Below are 17,172 nucleotides of genomic sequence, written 5' to 3' on the forward strand. Positions count from 1 at the left end.
TCTGTATTATAAACATTATAATACATAAAATAAATTACATGAATGTTTAAAATTCATTGGACAGATGTATATTTAATAAACATGAATATATACATACCAGTTATTTATAATGTACTATAGATCTATATATGTGCCTGGGTACAGCATGGGGTAGATTGAAATTTGAATGTCCTTTGGTGGTTAAAAAGTGTGGGAAAAGATGCATGTTACTTTCTTAGGGTTGCAGGGATGAATTGAGTTACTACATTCAAAAGCCCTTAGAATTCTATTGTTATGAGAAGCCCACTATGTATGTCAGCCATTGTTATTATTATTAATATTACCTTTATTAGACAAGGTGAAATATTGTTATATTAAGGAACTGAAAAGAAGGATTTTCTTATTAATATGCAGGATGCTACCCTATGGACAATAAATAAAACTATAGAAATTGTCCAGTGATCTTCACAGTGTGGGATATGTTCAGGATTTTTCTCAATTTTTCCTTTTATTCCATTGGAGACTAATTTCAAGAACCCATTCCTGAGAGGACCAGGTGAGGGAAGGTACATCTCCTGTTTCTACTATAGATAGAATTTGGCTGCTGTGATGCCAGGGTATTGTGATGCCCATAAGAACATCCCTCTCCCTTTGGAGGAAACATGCCAGGCTGACTTCAGATTTCTGCAAGCCTGATTTGTTTGTGGTTTGGATTTTAATTTTTTTTTAACTTTAATTTTGGGGGGGGTGTGCTGTTTTGTTTTCGGAGAAAGCTTGGGACAGCTGTATTAATCATGCAAACCCAGCCATGTGCAATGCGTTTTATCAATGGAAAAACAGGGACGGAATGGCAAGCAGCTGTCAACAAACCCAGTGCCATGCCTGAACCTGGAAGATAATCTCAACATTTCCCAAACCCACTTGCCACACGGGGTTAGTGAATGGAAAGGCTGTTCACTTGGGATAAATAATCAGATGGGAGGCAAACAAGTGAGACACATTCCAGGATTTGTTTTGTTTTGTTTTTAAAGTACCAGTAATCAGAAAAGGATTGGCTGATTGAGCCCAGAGAGCCCCGAGCTCAAAGGAATTCTTTGCTCGAGAGTTATAAAACCAAAACAATGGTTGTTTGTCCTTGTCCTTTTCCCTGATTTCACTTCATTTTAACTTTCTGAGGCTGGTTTCCTTGCCTCATTCCAAACCCACAGTGCTTCTCAACGTGAGGGCATCTCTGGTGCTCTCGGATTATGAAGAAGGGCCATGTGCAAGCAAGCTGATGAGAAGAAATGCTGTCACTGCCCAGTATTCAGAGGCCTCAGGAAATGATTCGAGCCTAACAAAGTGAGAAAAGTTCCCTCAGACATTTAGAGCCTACGCTTTCCTCATTTTACAATTCAGTGGATTTTCTGCAGCAATGTAGTCAGGGGTATTTATGCAAATTTATGCAATTCAAGACATTTCAGAATAAATAAACCTAAATTAAAATTAATGGGAAAAAACACCTATCAGAAACAGATCAAGGATGGAACACTATTTTATTTATATCTTTTAAACTACGAAACAGGGAAACTAGTGGTTTATTGTTTTGTTTTGTTTTTGGCACAGGAAAAAAGGACATTTGAAAATTTCTGATTGGCCACAGCCAATACAAATTACCCTTTGGTGTAATTCCAGTATTATTATTATCACTGCAGAAAATCAAGCAATGTGATGAAGGAAACCCAAGGGAAATGCATTTGATTTATTGAGCCTTGTTTTCGTTTAATCACAGCTTGAAGGGATTTAGGACCGCGTTCCTGCTGTGACTCCACTGTGCGTCCCTGTCAGCTTGATCAGCTGTGCAGGGTGGGGATAGCTGAGGAGACCCTCCAATGAGTGCTGTTAACAATGAAGCAGCTGAAATGAAACGTATATTTCTGTTAGGTTGAAAATAAGGAGGGAAAGTCCTCTTTTTTATGATGGGAGGACAGAAAAGGATCTTTGTGGCTTTCTCCTACTTTTAAAACATCTTAAGGAAATTAATCAGTTCAAAATTCTTCAGGTCATTTATATCAATCAGTTGCTTAGAGACATGTTAACACTTCAGGGATGAAATTAAGGATTTCATATAGATGATAACAATCTGTGATATTTACCTAAGTGAAGGTGTCTTGCACTATAGTTATGACCACATAACTAGATGAGAAGGCATACTTTTCATAAACATTTGGGTGCTCGATTGGCATCATAATAGGGGTTAAGTATTCTATTGTTAGTGTTTCTTTCCAGGGGAAACTGCATTTCATATGGGTTTCCCTCTTGATTAAGAAGAGGAAGAGAAAAGTGATTCTGATTCCTAGGAAGTTAAAGTCCTTGTAAAGAACAGGGAACTTAAGAAGGGTGTAGCAACCTCACTCACCAGCTATCCCATGTCTCAATGAACAGCTTTCCAATTTCCACTAGCAGAAGCCCAAAGTATTAGTAGTAAGATAAACTATATTCTCTAAAAACTAGTGGATCTAAGAAAGCTAACTACAGTCTACCTACAATGTAAAATCAAACTAGGGTCATTCTCCAATCAACAATTCAGTTTGTGGGAAATACAAAGTTCAACAAAATCCCAAGTGTTCCATCCCTAATCCAGACAGTCTTTCAATAACCGACAGTCGTCCTTTGTGAACGGTGTCTGGCTTCACTTTGTTCAATGTTACACATATCATAATGCTTCATCAGATAAATATTTGAGTTTGTGGCTGTAAAACTGCTCTCACAAAGGACACCTAGAGTCTCAGTGATACTGTACACAGCTCATCTTGGATGGAGCATGACCTCTTTGGAAATATTATCCATTGGGACAAATGTGTGTGTGCATGTTTTTCATATCAAGATATTTGCAAGATGGCAAGCTGATAAAATGGTGTCAATCTCCACAGCAACACAAGAAGATAAATGTCTTAAAATAATTGTGGCATGTCAGGAATTCAAAATGGGATATTTTCCATGAACATTAAGTTTCATGTTAAGTCTAAAAAACAAGAACATTTTAACAGTCTTTTTTTAGTGGCTGGGATAAAAGACAGATTTCATTGTTTTAGGGAAGTTTTTTATTCAACAGAGTTCTTCTAAGCTTTTATACTAAAAATAGTTTGGACCCTTCTTAAAATTTAAGAATAACTCTTTTATTAAGCTGTCTAGTTGATCCTTGAAACTTTGCAATCCTTATTTAAAATATAATTAAAATAAGTTTGCATATATATGGATGCATACATATGCAAAACATTACATTATTGACATTCTGAATATCTACAGCCAATTTTGCTCTAATTTTTAGTTTGGATAAGTGTTAATGAAACATGATTCATCTTCAAACTTTTAAAGCGGCAGCTTTCTACCTTTAATTCTGAGCACATTTCCCTTATAGTGGGTATGATAATCTTATTTAATTGGATTTATTTTTTCCACACTAGGCCCCGCATGGCCTAGTTTCCATTTTTTCTTAGGTCTTTGAGTGCTATTTGCAAATCACTTTTCTGGAATTTAATTTCAATGGTAGGTTGGTTTCATTTCAGATTTTTTTGTATTGTTTTAATTTTATTTGCCAATTTGCCTTTAAATAGCCTTAAGCTAGAAAGTTGTGGCTGCACTTGCATCTAAATGTGATGTAGAAGGCAATATTTATTTGAGTGTGTAGAAAGTTTTATGAAAAGGAGTACAGAATGACTACCCTGGGTTTTTTTTTTTTTTTTTTTTTTTTGCATTTTCTAAGATAGTTATGTTTGAAAGGAAAAACCTTTGAATTGGCCAAGATTTTTAAGGAAAAGCAATGTCCTTGTTTTAATCTGGTTGAGTTTAACCTTTGGCAGTCTATAAATTAATTTTTACCCGTAATACTAATGACTTCAGATTTGGATTGTGTTATGTAAACCTCTAAATGTGAGGGTAGTCAGAGGATTTGTATTTTTGTGGGCTAGAGAATTTAACTGGCTGTGTTTCAAATATGTGAGTTCACAGTTACTTGTAATAAATATTGGTTGGAGAAAAAACTGCTTTCAGAGTTTAGTATTGTCTTCCCAGGTACTGACCAACTTGAAGTTAGGTCAGGTGACAGATCTGTTAAATGCTTATCAACAGGTGTGGGTGCAACTGATTGACTTTCTTTTGAAGGTTTAAGGGAAAAAAAGATTTATATTTTATGTGAATTTTGTGAATGTATTTTACCCCTTTGTATGCTTTGTACATTATAGATGATGGAGAATGACCCAGTAACAGAGCTACAGTGATAAAAATCATACTGACCTTGAATGGGGTGGGGGATTGTGGGTAAAACACGCTCTAAAGGGGAAAAATAGTAAGCATCATGGAGACTTTAAATATATATATATATACATCTTTCTCATGTTTAGTTATTCAAACAATTATGAAACAGGTAAATTTCCATGCTTATAGGCTCTTATCGCCCACAAAACATATGACTGTTCTTGTTAATACTAAAGCATCCAAGAGAGCTATAAGTAAAATTAAAAATATCAAGCCTTTAAAAAATTTAGCTAGAGTAGGGAAACAACATCAGACTGTGATAGTGATAACTCTACATACAAAATCCTACTTTCCACTGTAAAAACCCACCACCACGATTTTAGATCTTTTTAGAGAGTGGGTGTTGAGGGGGTTTAGAGCAGTGATCAAATTCAGATGACTCATGTTGGTCCTGGTTCTTATCTCTTCAGCTCACGACATATGGACCTATGGTAGCTGCGAACTTCTTCTCTCTAAGCCCACAGCTCACACCAGCTTTAGCCAACCATCTGAAAATTTATTTTGGGAAATACTAACTCAACTTTTCCCTCAGATTTTTACTTCCCTATTACTAATAACAGTGCAGGAGTAATGTTAAGGTAATAAGTTTCTTGGCATGATAGAGTTTTATTTTTGGGCTATTTCTTAATCCTTCCCTCTCTTGTTAATATTACAATCTCACCTGAAACTTGATAAACCAATCAAATTTGCTTGGCGATACATACTGTTGTATAATAAGAAGTATTTTTCTTTTGAACACCGAGGTTTTAGTTTGTAAGTCTCTCACAGTCCCATACCTAAGATACTGACCATAAATTGAAGTGTGTTGACAGAGTTTAGGCTTCAGGACAACCTTCATTTATCTCATTAAAAACCCAGGTTTAACTCTAAATCCTCTTCTGAGGCTCTTTCGGAAAGGTAGAATGGTGTTTTCGAGATAGGATGCATTATTTGCTACCCCCAAGCACTATAGAGCAACATGATTAGCACATACTTTTCTAGATTTCTCCTAGCAGCTTGGTTAAATGAAGACCAATGGGAGATGAAAATCAACAAAATTCAAAACCATACAGAGAAAATCTTATGTGCATATTCAAATTTGATCTACCTACCATCTTTTACCATAAGCTTAGAAAGAGTGGACTTTACCTGGACTTTTGGTACTTGATACATCTGGACACTGAAAAAACCCAGTCTCCTTGCAGAATGAGCTTTTCTCTAGCTTAGCTGAAAGTTGTAGCTTAAATGTGAAAGTTTCCTAGGTGTGTTAAGGTGGAGCAGGTCAATAATAGCCCAGTGAACAATTGTGTCTTAGTTACACAAGTGTCAAGTAGAAAAATGATTTAAACCTCCACTGGTTATTTGGTATTAAGTTTCCAGCTTTGAAAATAAATAGCTAAACTGCTTCCAGCATTTATGTAGCAGTTGGAGACCACTGTCCCGTATTATACTCTTTCTACTGTATTTTATTTTTGTTATTACTATTATTATTCAGACTGCTTAAATGACTCAGCTTAATATTTTCTCATCACACTGTTCACAGCTGGGTAAATGCACTCTGCCCTCATTTCCACAAGACCATTTATGCTGCTAAATCATCTCACCCACCCTCCTTTCATGGCCTTTTCAACTGCTTCTCAGCTTGCTATTACCATCTCAGCTCCACCCTGTCATCATAATCTTAGGTCTACCATGCCCCATTAGTTATTCTCATTCTCTTAATTCCATCCTATTGACTTACCTTTCCTTAAGATGCTTCCCCATCCTAGCTTTTTATTCTAATCCTTCCACTATTAATCTGCTGCTGTTTTATAGTTTATGCCAGGGTTTGTGGGCTTTTGTTAGAGTGTAAAGTGAAGTAAATACCACTTAAAATATAAAAGAAATTTTCCAACTTTTGATTTTCAAAAGTAGGGGAAGACAGAAACCTTGGTGCTGTGTGCTTTTCCTTTGTCTGATAATACTTGAAGAGGTGAACATGCTTAGCAGCTGATTGGGAGGTTTTGGGAACAGAACCTTGAGGTTGGCCCTAGTACTATGTGCTGTGGCTCTTAGCAAGTCCCCTAACTCTGAGCTTTGGTTTCTCATCTGCTAAATGGGTGGTGGTGGGGTGGGTGGAGGTGTTATTGGCTGATTCTGCTGGAACACCACAAGAAATAACCAATGGGTACTAACGCTTAACAAGACAGTCCTTTGGATTAAGGGCACCTAAATGGCAAAAGCTGGAGTTGAGGGTAGAGTGTGTATATTGAGGTAATGTATTAACTCGGATATGGTTTTCTTTCATTTTCCAATAGGTGTTGCAAAGGTTCAATGGTCTTTCTAGAAGTCAACATATTGAAAGCCTATTCTTGAAATGAAAACTCGTCCAAGTGCCCCCCTATGTCCTTTTGTATCCACAGAGAGTCCATTTAAGGAATTTGCTGCTGGTTTTCAAACATGTGGGTAGATAACAGCTCAAATTGTTTTATTATGTGGCATCTAAAAGTAGCTGGTTAAGAGGCTTTGACAAGTTTTAACTAACATCAAGTGGTGTATGTTTAAATACCAAGCCCTTCAGATAATAACTTACAATGGTTTCTAAAGAAAAGGAGAAGGCCCTCATTATAAAGATACTCACTCTCTAGTGCTGGGTTGCTTAGGTGGTACTTGAAATTTAGTCAATTACAGGTTTACAAGTTAATGATATTTTAAAATTAAAAAGAAAATTAAAAATACCTCCTACACACTGATATGGCATAGCCCCTTGTAGATTTCTTTGTATTTTTATTCTTTTGTATACATTTCTCTAAAGTACAAGGTAATTGATTGGTTAGATTGCCCTTTAACGTGTGGGAATATTTTTTCTCCTAGAGCCAATCGCTGACCACTAGGCTGCAGTATTATCTGAGAATCTCAACATACCAAAGATAGACCAACAGTCCAACTAATCTAGTGCGCCCAGGCTAGTGGGGGTTCGTGGAAGTGAAGTTGGGAGGTGGCAGAAGCAGTGTTGTTGGGTGGGAAGGAATAAAGCAGTAGAAAGCTAGTGTAAAGGCCTCCTTAAGTGAAAAAAGGAGAAAGAAGTTAGATGTCTGCTCACCTTCAAACTACAAGGTACATCTCCTAACATTTTTGCCCATATACAAAAATGTAGATAATGTGTTGGTCTGGAGCCTGGACTGTGGAAACAGACTACCTGAGTTCAAATCAGCGCTGCTTAGCTGCACTAGTCACTTAACCTCATTGTGCAGTGGAGAAACATGAGTACATAGTAGGCTTGTCGTGATGATTAGATGAGATTCTGTATGTGGAGCATTTAGTACAATACATACTGCAGAGTACATTGTAAGCACTCACTTGAGAAGAAGTGATAACATTTCAATCATCATCCTTATTCTTCCTTTGCAGTCACTGCTTTAAAACTAACTCAACATAAGCATGAAACAAGATAAAGCTATCACCTTTGTGGGTGTACTTTAGTCATCAGTGTGGAAACACAGAATCTGTTATGTTACATACGCAGACAATGAAACTTCTCTTGGCATCACTCGAACAGTCTTCATCTCTGTGATGCATTTCCCCTGTCTGACAAAGACTAGGAAGCTGAATCCTTGCCCATACACATTGTGTCACTTGATTAATACATTCAGAAAAATTATGCAATGTAACGCTTAGCCCAGGGATAAAGGAAAAGATATAAAAGGCATTACTTGGATATATAGACTCAGGTAGTATGGATCTTTGACAAACAGTGCTAGAATGTGTGGAAAACAAGACAGATGAGAAAGGGATGCTTCCAATGGCTTAGGACAAAAATGACTATGAATACAGTGTATCTTACACTCTCGTCTAATTATTTTGACCCCTTTAGAGATCAATATTTGAATAGAGAATGAAGAAGTGTATGTATGCATGTGACCGCAAATTGACACTATGTGAAAAGTCAGCACATTACTGTGGTGGACGTGGCTGAAAATGTGCTTACCCACCAACAAAGACGAATAATTGTGAACTCCTCAGGGGCTCTGGCTCTGGGTCTCTACCTGCTGCTGCCTCTGGCTGGCAGGAGCTTTCCTGCTGCCGGGTCTGCTCCGGCCAGGCTTGGTCAGCAGAGCACCCTGCTGCCCACACAGTGCTTCCGTCAGGGCCACGGGCCATAGACACCCACTCCAAGCATCTCCCCGCTCCTGCCACTGTTTTGTGGAAAGTACCACTACCGACACTGGCACAGTGTCTTCCTTTTCACATTAATCCCATTTACTCTGAATCTAAGTAATGGGCAATCTACCCACCTACATACTTTTGTTTTTTATTTCTTTCCCTTCTTTCCTTCCATCTTTCCTCCTTCCCTCCCTCCCTCCCTTTCTCTCCCCCCTTCACTTTTCCTTTCTCTTTTTTTTTGCCCCTGTGTGAAATATGCTACCATAGAGCCTCTTCAGAGTTCTAGCTATGCAGGTTGTAACAATGCACCTCCCCAAACTAATTGGTGGTGGTGGTGGTAGTGGAGGTGCGGGGAGGGGTTGAAAAGAGCGCCATTGCAGTTACAAAAGAAAAAGAGCTTCCCCTTTTAAAATGTTCACACTTAGGCCCTGGGTCTAAGAAACAGGGCAGTAGACTCAGTACTTTTCTGCAATTTTAGTAGCTTCTTTTCACCTCAAAGCCTAATGACCTTTTATATTTTATTTTTCTAATATTATACCTCCTAGCTTTCCATAAAGGTGGGAAATCAATTGCAAACCAAATGCTGATGCCTATGTTGCCTCTGCATGCTGCTAATCACAGACCCACAGCAGTGCCTGTGTGGGCCCATCGGGAGTAGTACATCATTAACCCTGGCACCATGCACTTCTCTAATATATAATTGGGGGTGATGCCTACCAAATCATAAAGGGCAGTATGATATGATACACTTGTGTGATTCCTTGATTCTCAATTTACAAACAGAAATTCTATAAGATTTTTGACATTTCCTAATTTTACTGAGTTAAATTCTTTAAATGGACCTCTGGGATGGGGCACTGGCATTATAGAGCTTGAGATTATCTTCCATGACCACTAGCAGATTCTCCATTGTCTTTAATGTAGTCCATGCTCTCTCTTCTACTCAAGTATTCCATCTTCCCACTCTCCTTCCTCTTCCTCTCTCCCAGTCTATGGGCAACATTTTATTTCTTATTTGAAGTATATCTTTAGCATACTTCTTAGTCTAGGTGAGATAGCAAGAAAATATACCTTAATGCAAATATATAATTGCTCACTTTCTCTAACTAATCCAATTGTTACATTTTCTCTTTTCTAATCTCTATGCAACCTTCTTGTTAAGTGTATGTTGTTCTACTTAACCAGGTCACCTTAGATTTGTCAAAATCTCAAATTCATAGTTGAAGCTGGTATTACCCCCTACTTAGGGAATCTCAAATGTTAGGAGTGAATCAAGTAATTACATTTCTTAATAAATATCTTCTCAGATGTCTTGGGGATATTGATGTCTCTAGTTGAAGCAAAGAATACTGAGGCTTGGTCTTTGGAGACACGTAAACAGGTTATGAATTTTAAACTTCATATCAATGCAGCGTTTGTATAGCTATATCCCATCAAACTGTCATTCTGATGCCAATGAGAGTTATGAATGAGAAACTGAAGGCCAAATTTAGAGTAGTTTGTGGTTGTTGTTTTTCATAAGTAGAGTTGGATCTCGAACAATTTTAGAATGGCTTTAACACTACATTTTAAGAGAACTCTCACTTAAATTGATTTTTCTTCCAAAATCATTCTGTTTTTTCTTGAAGGCTCATCTAAATGGAATAAAGCAAGAAGGAGACATCTCTTCTGATCATAGTATTTCTAGTTTTTCCAATTGAACCTGTGCAGAAGAAAAAACTCTTAGTTGTTTGCTTTTCCAAAATACAAATAGTACATTCTTGGGACTTTTCCCTTTAGTTCAAATGAACTTTCTGACTCAGCACATGCTTACTGTTTTGCTTGATTTATTTATTCTGATAAACGTGCCCCTATTCCAAATGTTATGTTTTTCCTGTGATCCCATTCATCCTCATTCTGTTTCTTGGGGGGGGAGGGGTGTTCGCGTCTATGCTCACAGCCACCTGATCAACAAGGAAGGAGAGACAGAAACCTGACTGTAACATGCGGCGAAAGAGCCAAATTCCAAGGTGAGGTCACCTGCTAACATCAGTAACTTTGAAATGACTGATTCTTCCTTAGTCTACTTTCAGGATCTTCTCTGGTCTTCAGAAATGCTCCTCTTTCCTACTGTTTCTAGCTGTGTTCCAAAAATATATCAGAAAAGTAATGTCTCCTGTCACACAGAAACCTTTCTGCAACCATTTTTCCTCCTTTAGGTTTTATATTATGTTTTAATCATTCATTCCCCCCTTCCTCTTGTGTTGTTAAAAATACACTTTCTTTTTCCAGCCGCTCCCTCCTCCTAGCACCTTATCCATTCTCACTGAGTGTTCCTTCCTCAATCACTCTTATCACTGCCATTTCTTAGCTGCCATCCATTTCCAGGCTCTTACATCACCTCTGCTTCTTAAAGAGACCATCACTAAGGAGCTTTGTGTTCTCTGAATATTCTTTCCGTGTAACCAACCAAAGGAAAAAAAAAAAAAAACTAAAGAGAAGAAACAAAAATAAGGCAGTTATCAAAAGCAAGACAGAATACAGAGAGAAGTTACTCCATTTGTAAATCTCTCCTTATGCACGAGAATTGAAACCCCTGTGTTTCTGTCTTAGTGAATATATCCTCATTTTTGTATTAATATAAGTTTACCTTTAATAGATAAGGCAATGAGTTTCAAGTTTTCCACATGAGAATTCAATGTAATTCTGCTGAGTTGGGCCCTGCTTTGGCATACTTACTGAAAAGGACTAGGCTGGCATTGGTGACCCCCAGCTTGTTGGCAGCCACGCAGGTGTAGTTGCCATAGTGCTCCTCAGTGACGTTGGTCACCGTCAGGGAGGACTGGCCCTCCGTGCTCTTAATCTCAAGGCCATTGGCACTGTTTATCCTAAGAGGTCAAAAACAGAAGAGTAAAAAGGAACAGTGATGAACATTTTAGCTTAGTAACTCTTTCCTCATCTTTACATTGGAGGAAAAGGAGAGAAAGTTAGAATTTGTTGTTCTCTGCTCAATTCCTCATTTTAATTGTGCAATGCCATAGTATCCAAATCAATGTCCATTGACAGAGAAAACTCAGGAATGGGCTTGAGTTTCTGTTACAGGCAAGAAAGACATGGCCTGTTGCACCATTTTTATATTTTAGCTGACTGCTTTTGGGTTTTGACTTTAGAGCTGCAGGCCTCAAAGCATTTGATAAAGAGATGTTGAGAAGGAAGAGTCTAATAGTATAGTTCTACATAATTACAACTGGCTTGGTTTTGTCATGGGGCTTCTGGTGCCTCCAGGACCACCTAGCAGAGCAGAGGGACAGGTGTGACACATACCTGGTGTCGTCGCGGTACCACTCAAAGTCAGGCGCAGGCACCGCGGAGGCCTCACATTTGAGTGAAGCCTGTCGCCCTGTGGTGGCTTCGTTGCTCTTGGATTCTGTGATGGTGGGAGGATCTGTAGGAAGGACAGGCACAAAGGTTTATGTGAGTCAGAGGGTGCTCCAGTTTCCATTCAGGAAGGAATTAAGAAGGAAAATCTGACTGGAGAGAGTCAGGAAAGAATTGTCTTAAAAGTTTCATTTACATGAATTATATAACCAGCTGAATGGGACTGATCACTAGAAAACAATAAAAATAAGAGATTATAATGAAAATGCAGACTTAGTTTATTTAAATGAGACACTTAAGAGGGTTTTATGGAAATGGAACCTAGAATTTCTTTTTTCTTTCTACAGTAGATTATCAGTCATTCCAATGGTAGATTGTAAATATTTGCACAGTCATTTCTTTTCATAAATTAAGTGGTGATGCTAAAGGGCTTGGGGCTTTAAATCTATAATTTTATCACTTTTTTTCTTTATTATTATAGTTATTATATTTTGAGGTGGCTTTGAGGAGTCCAATGAAAATAATAGAGGACTGAAGCCTCCCAACCCAAGCTTGGCCTGGCATTATGGCAGGAATTCAGAAACAGACAAAGAGAAAACTAGGATTAAGTGATTATTTTACCTTCTTTTCTCTTGTTTCTTTGCTTATAATATGGATCAGGTAAATTTTTCTTTTATTTGTGGGGGTTCAGTTTGAAGTCTATTCTAGTGCATGGAAGACTTCCTGGCATATCAGCGTTCTGCTTTTTCTGGCAGTTGTATACTTGATTTTTATGCCCAGGAATGGGCCTACAAAACTGTAACAGGCTTGAAATGAGCTCAGGAATACATCTGACATTCTAATTTGCCGTGATATATTCAAACAATCCTACAAGGATGGAACAGTGTTTACAGGTCCACATGACCATGACAGGATTGTAGATTTGAGCTCTTATGCATGGCGCTGTGTTTGTGCAGGTTATGGACCTTCAAGGAGAGAAGTACTGTCCTGTCCAAAGGTCACCTGCCAGAAAATGGCCACTTGGCTGTGTGTGTACATGTGGAAAAGCACAGACCTAAACGATTTGTTGTTTTGTTGTTGTCATTTTGCTTTAGACTTATCTGCTTATTTTCATATAAGCACAAAATGGGAAAATGATATAGTGGAAAGAACCCTGGATTGAAAAGTAAGAGTCCTGGGATTTGATTTCAGTTTGGCTGTGTGGACCTCCCATCACACTCTTTATTTTTCTCTGCCTTGGTTTTATTGCATAGAAAATGAGGGAACCAAGGTTTAATGATTGATAGCATCCTTTCCAGCTATAAAATATCCCAATTCTAGTCAAAACTGCACATTCTTTACAAATGGGAAGTTGGTATCATTATAACCCAAGTGTATTTTCATACCCTTAACTCAACTAACCATTAAATTCTGAACTTTCCAAATTACAACTCATTTAACAATTCCATGGGTTAGGAATCCGGATTAGCAGTCAGGAATAGGAAACCTGAGGTCTCATTTGACTACTCTTAATGAGAACTGTGGTCGGGGCAAACATCTGTACCAGTCTTTTCTTTCTCATCTTCTAAAAGTAAGAGCTAACTTAAAATGATCACCATGGCTCCATTTAAAAATCTTTCATTCTATAATTGGTTATATAAGATCATAAGAGTACATCGGTTCAAAGGATAAAGGAATAATTGGTGCTAGTGGTGTTGGCAGGGGAGGTATTAGTATAGGGATGGAACACAGAACAGAGGTTGTGAGTTCAGATTTAAAGTTTGATAGACCTGAGCTCAAATGCAGGCTCTGCCCATCATCCTCCTTCCTTATTAGAGAGTTTAGTACTTTGCCCAGAGTCACACTGCTTCAATTTCTCATCTATAAAATGTTGGAACCCTGAGACAGGCACTTTCATTTGGAAGCTGTTGAAGGAGTTCAGAGATGTCCGTACTAGGTTTGTGATAAAGGGGCTGGAAAGAAATGGATAGATTTGAGATCTATGCAGCCTCAGGACTGATGAGACTAGCAATGGATTAGATATGAAGAGTGAAGGGAAAGAAGGAGTATCAAAAAGATAACACTCAGGTTTCAGGCTTGGGTGATGCCATCCACTGAGATAAGATACCTAAGAAAAGAAATAGATAGCCAGCGATAAAATACTCAATAAATTAGTTTCCCATTCTTACTTATTCTCACTGTATTATTCCTAAACTGCCAATGACTGTATAATCTGTAGCCATCTGACCCATCAATGTTGGCTGGAGAGGTAATTTTGCTTATGATTGTATTGGTTTGTTCAATTTCACAATTTGTAAAATGAGTTTTAACCAGTGTTTGTGAGTTTCCAGATCCACATGGTTATCACTGACAAATCCTTAATGATGATTATTGCTTTACTAAACCAGCCCTAAACCTGGACCAGATTCCACACTTCCTACCACCACCGTCTCTGGGGTTCATAGCAGTGGCACCTCAATATAATATTGCCATGGTTGAATGCCTTTGAGTCCCTCTCCATGAGACCAGGAATGCAGGTCCTAGTTGTTCACTGTTGCAGAGAGTTCTTCCTTGTTCTGAATGTTTCCTTTTATTCGGCAGGAGCTTATTTAGTGTACCTACTGCTTGAGGACCCAGGAAAAGGAATGATTTTCTGATTGAGAAATTTGGGAAGAAAACACTGGGCCTACTTGGCTCATCTCTTTCCCTTCTTTGTCTTGCGACCAAGCTACTGTCAGAGGGAACAGAGGTTCTCCTCTGTTTCTCCACCTCGGAAGTCTTACTTGGGCTCTCCCCTTCCTGCTGTCCCGCGGGCAGGCCCGCCCAGCCCAGGGCTGCCATGACTGGGGAGGTGAGTCGGACACACTAAGCTACTGTCGCTAACCACATTGATTTCTAGAAATAGGAACATTTAGGTCTCCCAGACTATTTCTTTACTTATTTCTCAATGTATTTGGAACCTGAGTGTCTAAGTAGTAAGCTATTTGTTAGCCCCTCAGAGATCCCAGCCTGGGAAGCTGGCAGTAAAATAGGGTTGAGCACTTTCAAGTGCATTAATCCCGGGACAGGATGATGTTCGCCAGCTAAAAAGGCCAACCATTTGCTTCTGTCTTTGAAAACAGGAAGTTTCTCATACCAGGGTAAATCCATAAATACTGATAAATGTACAAAAAGCTCATTCTTCCTAATATTTCTCAAATGATAACATGGTGCAGGTCTATTCTTTCATGGCTTACTGGAATGAGCATTTCAAAATTCATTTGTAATGAATTCTGTATAGGTGGGGCTAAGAAAGATTATTATAAATTATACTGCAGCATGCCTACTGTAGTTAAAATAATAGATGTCCTTGCTCAAAATATGGCTCTAATAAAATGTGGCTTCATGAAATTGCTGTACAGAGAGGTTCATTGTTATTTTTTACCTGACTTTGGAATAGCTTACAATTGTCAAAGGACTCTTCCAGTTTTTATTGCTTCAAATTTCCAGGTTCTGAAAATATTAATAGGGCCTTTCTTCTTCTGACATTATCAATAACAAGACTCTTTCAATCGGAATAAATAAGATAACATTGACGGTGGCCTAGAAAACAAACTATCATTCATTTGATCTTACTAATATTGGGAATAATAGTATGAAATAATAAAATTATGAATGAAGAATTTAATTTATAAGCATTTACCATATGTCAGCACTTTACTAGGCTTTAGATCTTCCTTTCATTCTAATAATAGTCCTAGGAGGTAAGTATTATTAACCCCATTTTATGAATGAGAAGACAGGCCTACAAAGGGTTAGTAACTTGTCCAAATTTACAGTCAGTATTTGGTGGAGTATGGATTTGAAGCCTGGTCTATCATGTTCTGAAACCCATGCTCTGAATCTCTCTGCTCTGGCACTTGTATTTGAATGAGTTCTTTTAGAGAGCAATGCATTCCTAATAAGGAAAATACTATTCAGAAGAGCATGCTGGTAGGTGAAAATAGGAATGTTGCATATTTCTGCTATTTACAGGGTACCAAAAACTGGCACAACGTGTGATGACATGGTGGATATAAACCTGCACTAGGAGTCAGGAGATGCATGCAGGCTCAATTTTCACCTGTGCGACTTAGGTCATCACCATAGACAAGATGTTCTCCTGCAGCCCCTCAACTGTGAATGTAGATGATGACACCTGTCTACCTATCTCATTGGTTTGATATAAACACCAGATGAAATCATTCATATGAGGGCACTTTTAACACTTAAAGTGATTACATTTATTATTTTTACAGTACTATTATTCATATATTGTAATGGAATGAGAGAGGACTTTGGAGTTAGACCCAGGTTAGAGTCCCAAGTCTACCACTCACAAGTTCTTTGGTTCTATGGTGGAGAATGCTTATATTTGCTGGCCTTTGTTTTTGTCCTTTCTACATGGGCTATCAGTTATCTCCCAGGGTTAATGTATAGTAACAAGGCAGCAGAGGCAGAGGGTGCAAGCAATAAGAAAGGCATTGTCTGTAGAGAATTTAGAAATAATAATACTAAGATTGACTAAGTTATCTTTTTTTTTTTTAAATCACTATGTACCAGAAATACTAGACTAACCACACTAAATAATATCTGTGATACAGTAAATACTTCTTCTTGCTGGGGAAGACCAGGCCCAATCCAGTCTCCATTTTCTTAGCCACTGTTGGTGTGTTATGATTACGATGAATGGATATGAAATTTCTAGGATAGTCTTGGTACTCTGAAGGTGCTCAGAAAGTTATGGTTCTTGTCCCTATTACAAAATTATGGTAGAAAGTTGTAGCACTCTGGATTTCTACTGAAGATTTTCTCTGATGATCTCATAGTTGATTCATATATATCAGGATGTGTCTTTATTGATAACTTCCCCAAAGCAAGAATAAACTAAAGGTAGTTATGGAGATTGGATAGGTATAGTTGCGAATAGCTAAAGAAGGTGGCCTGTCTGCTTTTATATCGAGTAATTGTTTTCCTAAAGTTTCCTTATTAGGTGATTTTTTGGATCAAAGCACTGAAGATTCCAGTTAAAGTACATATACATTATCTGGAGGCAAAAGTTTTCTTCGGTCCCAATTGTGTCTGCTTCCTCTAAAAAAAATGGCTATCAAATGTAAAAGTGGGCTTACATTTAGAAATGTCAACATCCTAGGTCCCCAAGCAATTGTGCTGGTTGGGTTGATTAGCTCTGGACACCAGGGTAGAGGCAGAGCTGAGTTCCAACAGAAACCAGTAAAGGAAAACGAAGTTGCAAAGAGTGATAATGTGAACCTATTTGGAGGGAGCCTGTGGGAAGGCAGCAGATGGGAACATTAGCTGGTCAATGGAGTGGGGGGCAGCATTTAGAACTGGGAGCAGCTTTTGAGAAGAATTCCTTCAGAAATAGGAAAAAAGTCTAGTACATAAAGAGTCCAAATAAAA

General features: G+C 38.1%; 1 protein-coding gene across 2 annotated transcripts in view; it reads right to left on the minus strand.

Annotated features, from left to right (window-relative positions):
* LSAMP (limbic system associated membrane protein) overlaps positions 1-17,172 on the minus strand; it is a 595,694-nt gene that overhangs the window by 20,427 nt on the left and 558,095 nt on the right. The window contains exons 5-7 of one of the 2 annotated variants that reach the window (XM_069472647.1): positions 11,701-11,821; positions 11,116-11,264; positions 4,255-4,290 (exon numbers count right to left, since the gene is read on the minus strand). In XM_069472647.1, coding sequence (XP_069328748.1) covers positions 4,255-4,290; positions 11,116-11,264; positions 11,701-11,821 — 306 coding nt within the window. The remainder of the gene's footprint in view (positions 1-4,254; positions 4,291-11,115; positions 11,265-11,700; positions 11,822-17,172) is intronic. The other variant, XM_069472648.1, reaches the window with a different exon arrangement.

The sequence above is a fragment of the Eulemur rufifrons genome, chromosome 7 (genome assembly GCF_041146395.1).
Source record: "Eulemur rufifrons isolate Redbay chromosome 7, OSU_ERuf_1, whole genome shotgun sequence".
NCBI classification, from domain to species: Eukaryota; Metazoa; Chordata; class Mammalia; order Primates; family Lemuridae; genus Eulemur; species Eulemur rufifrons.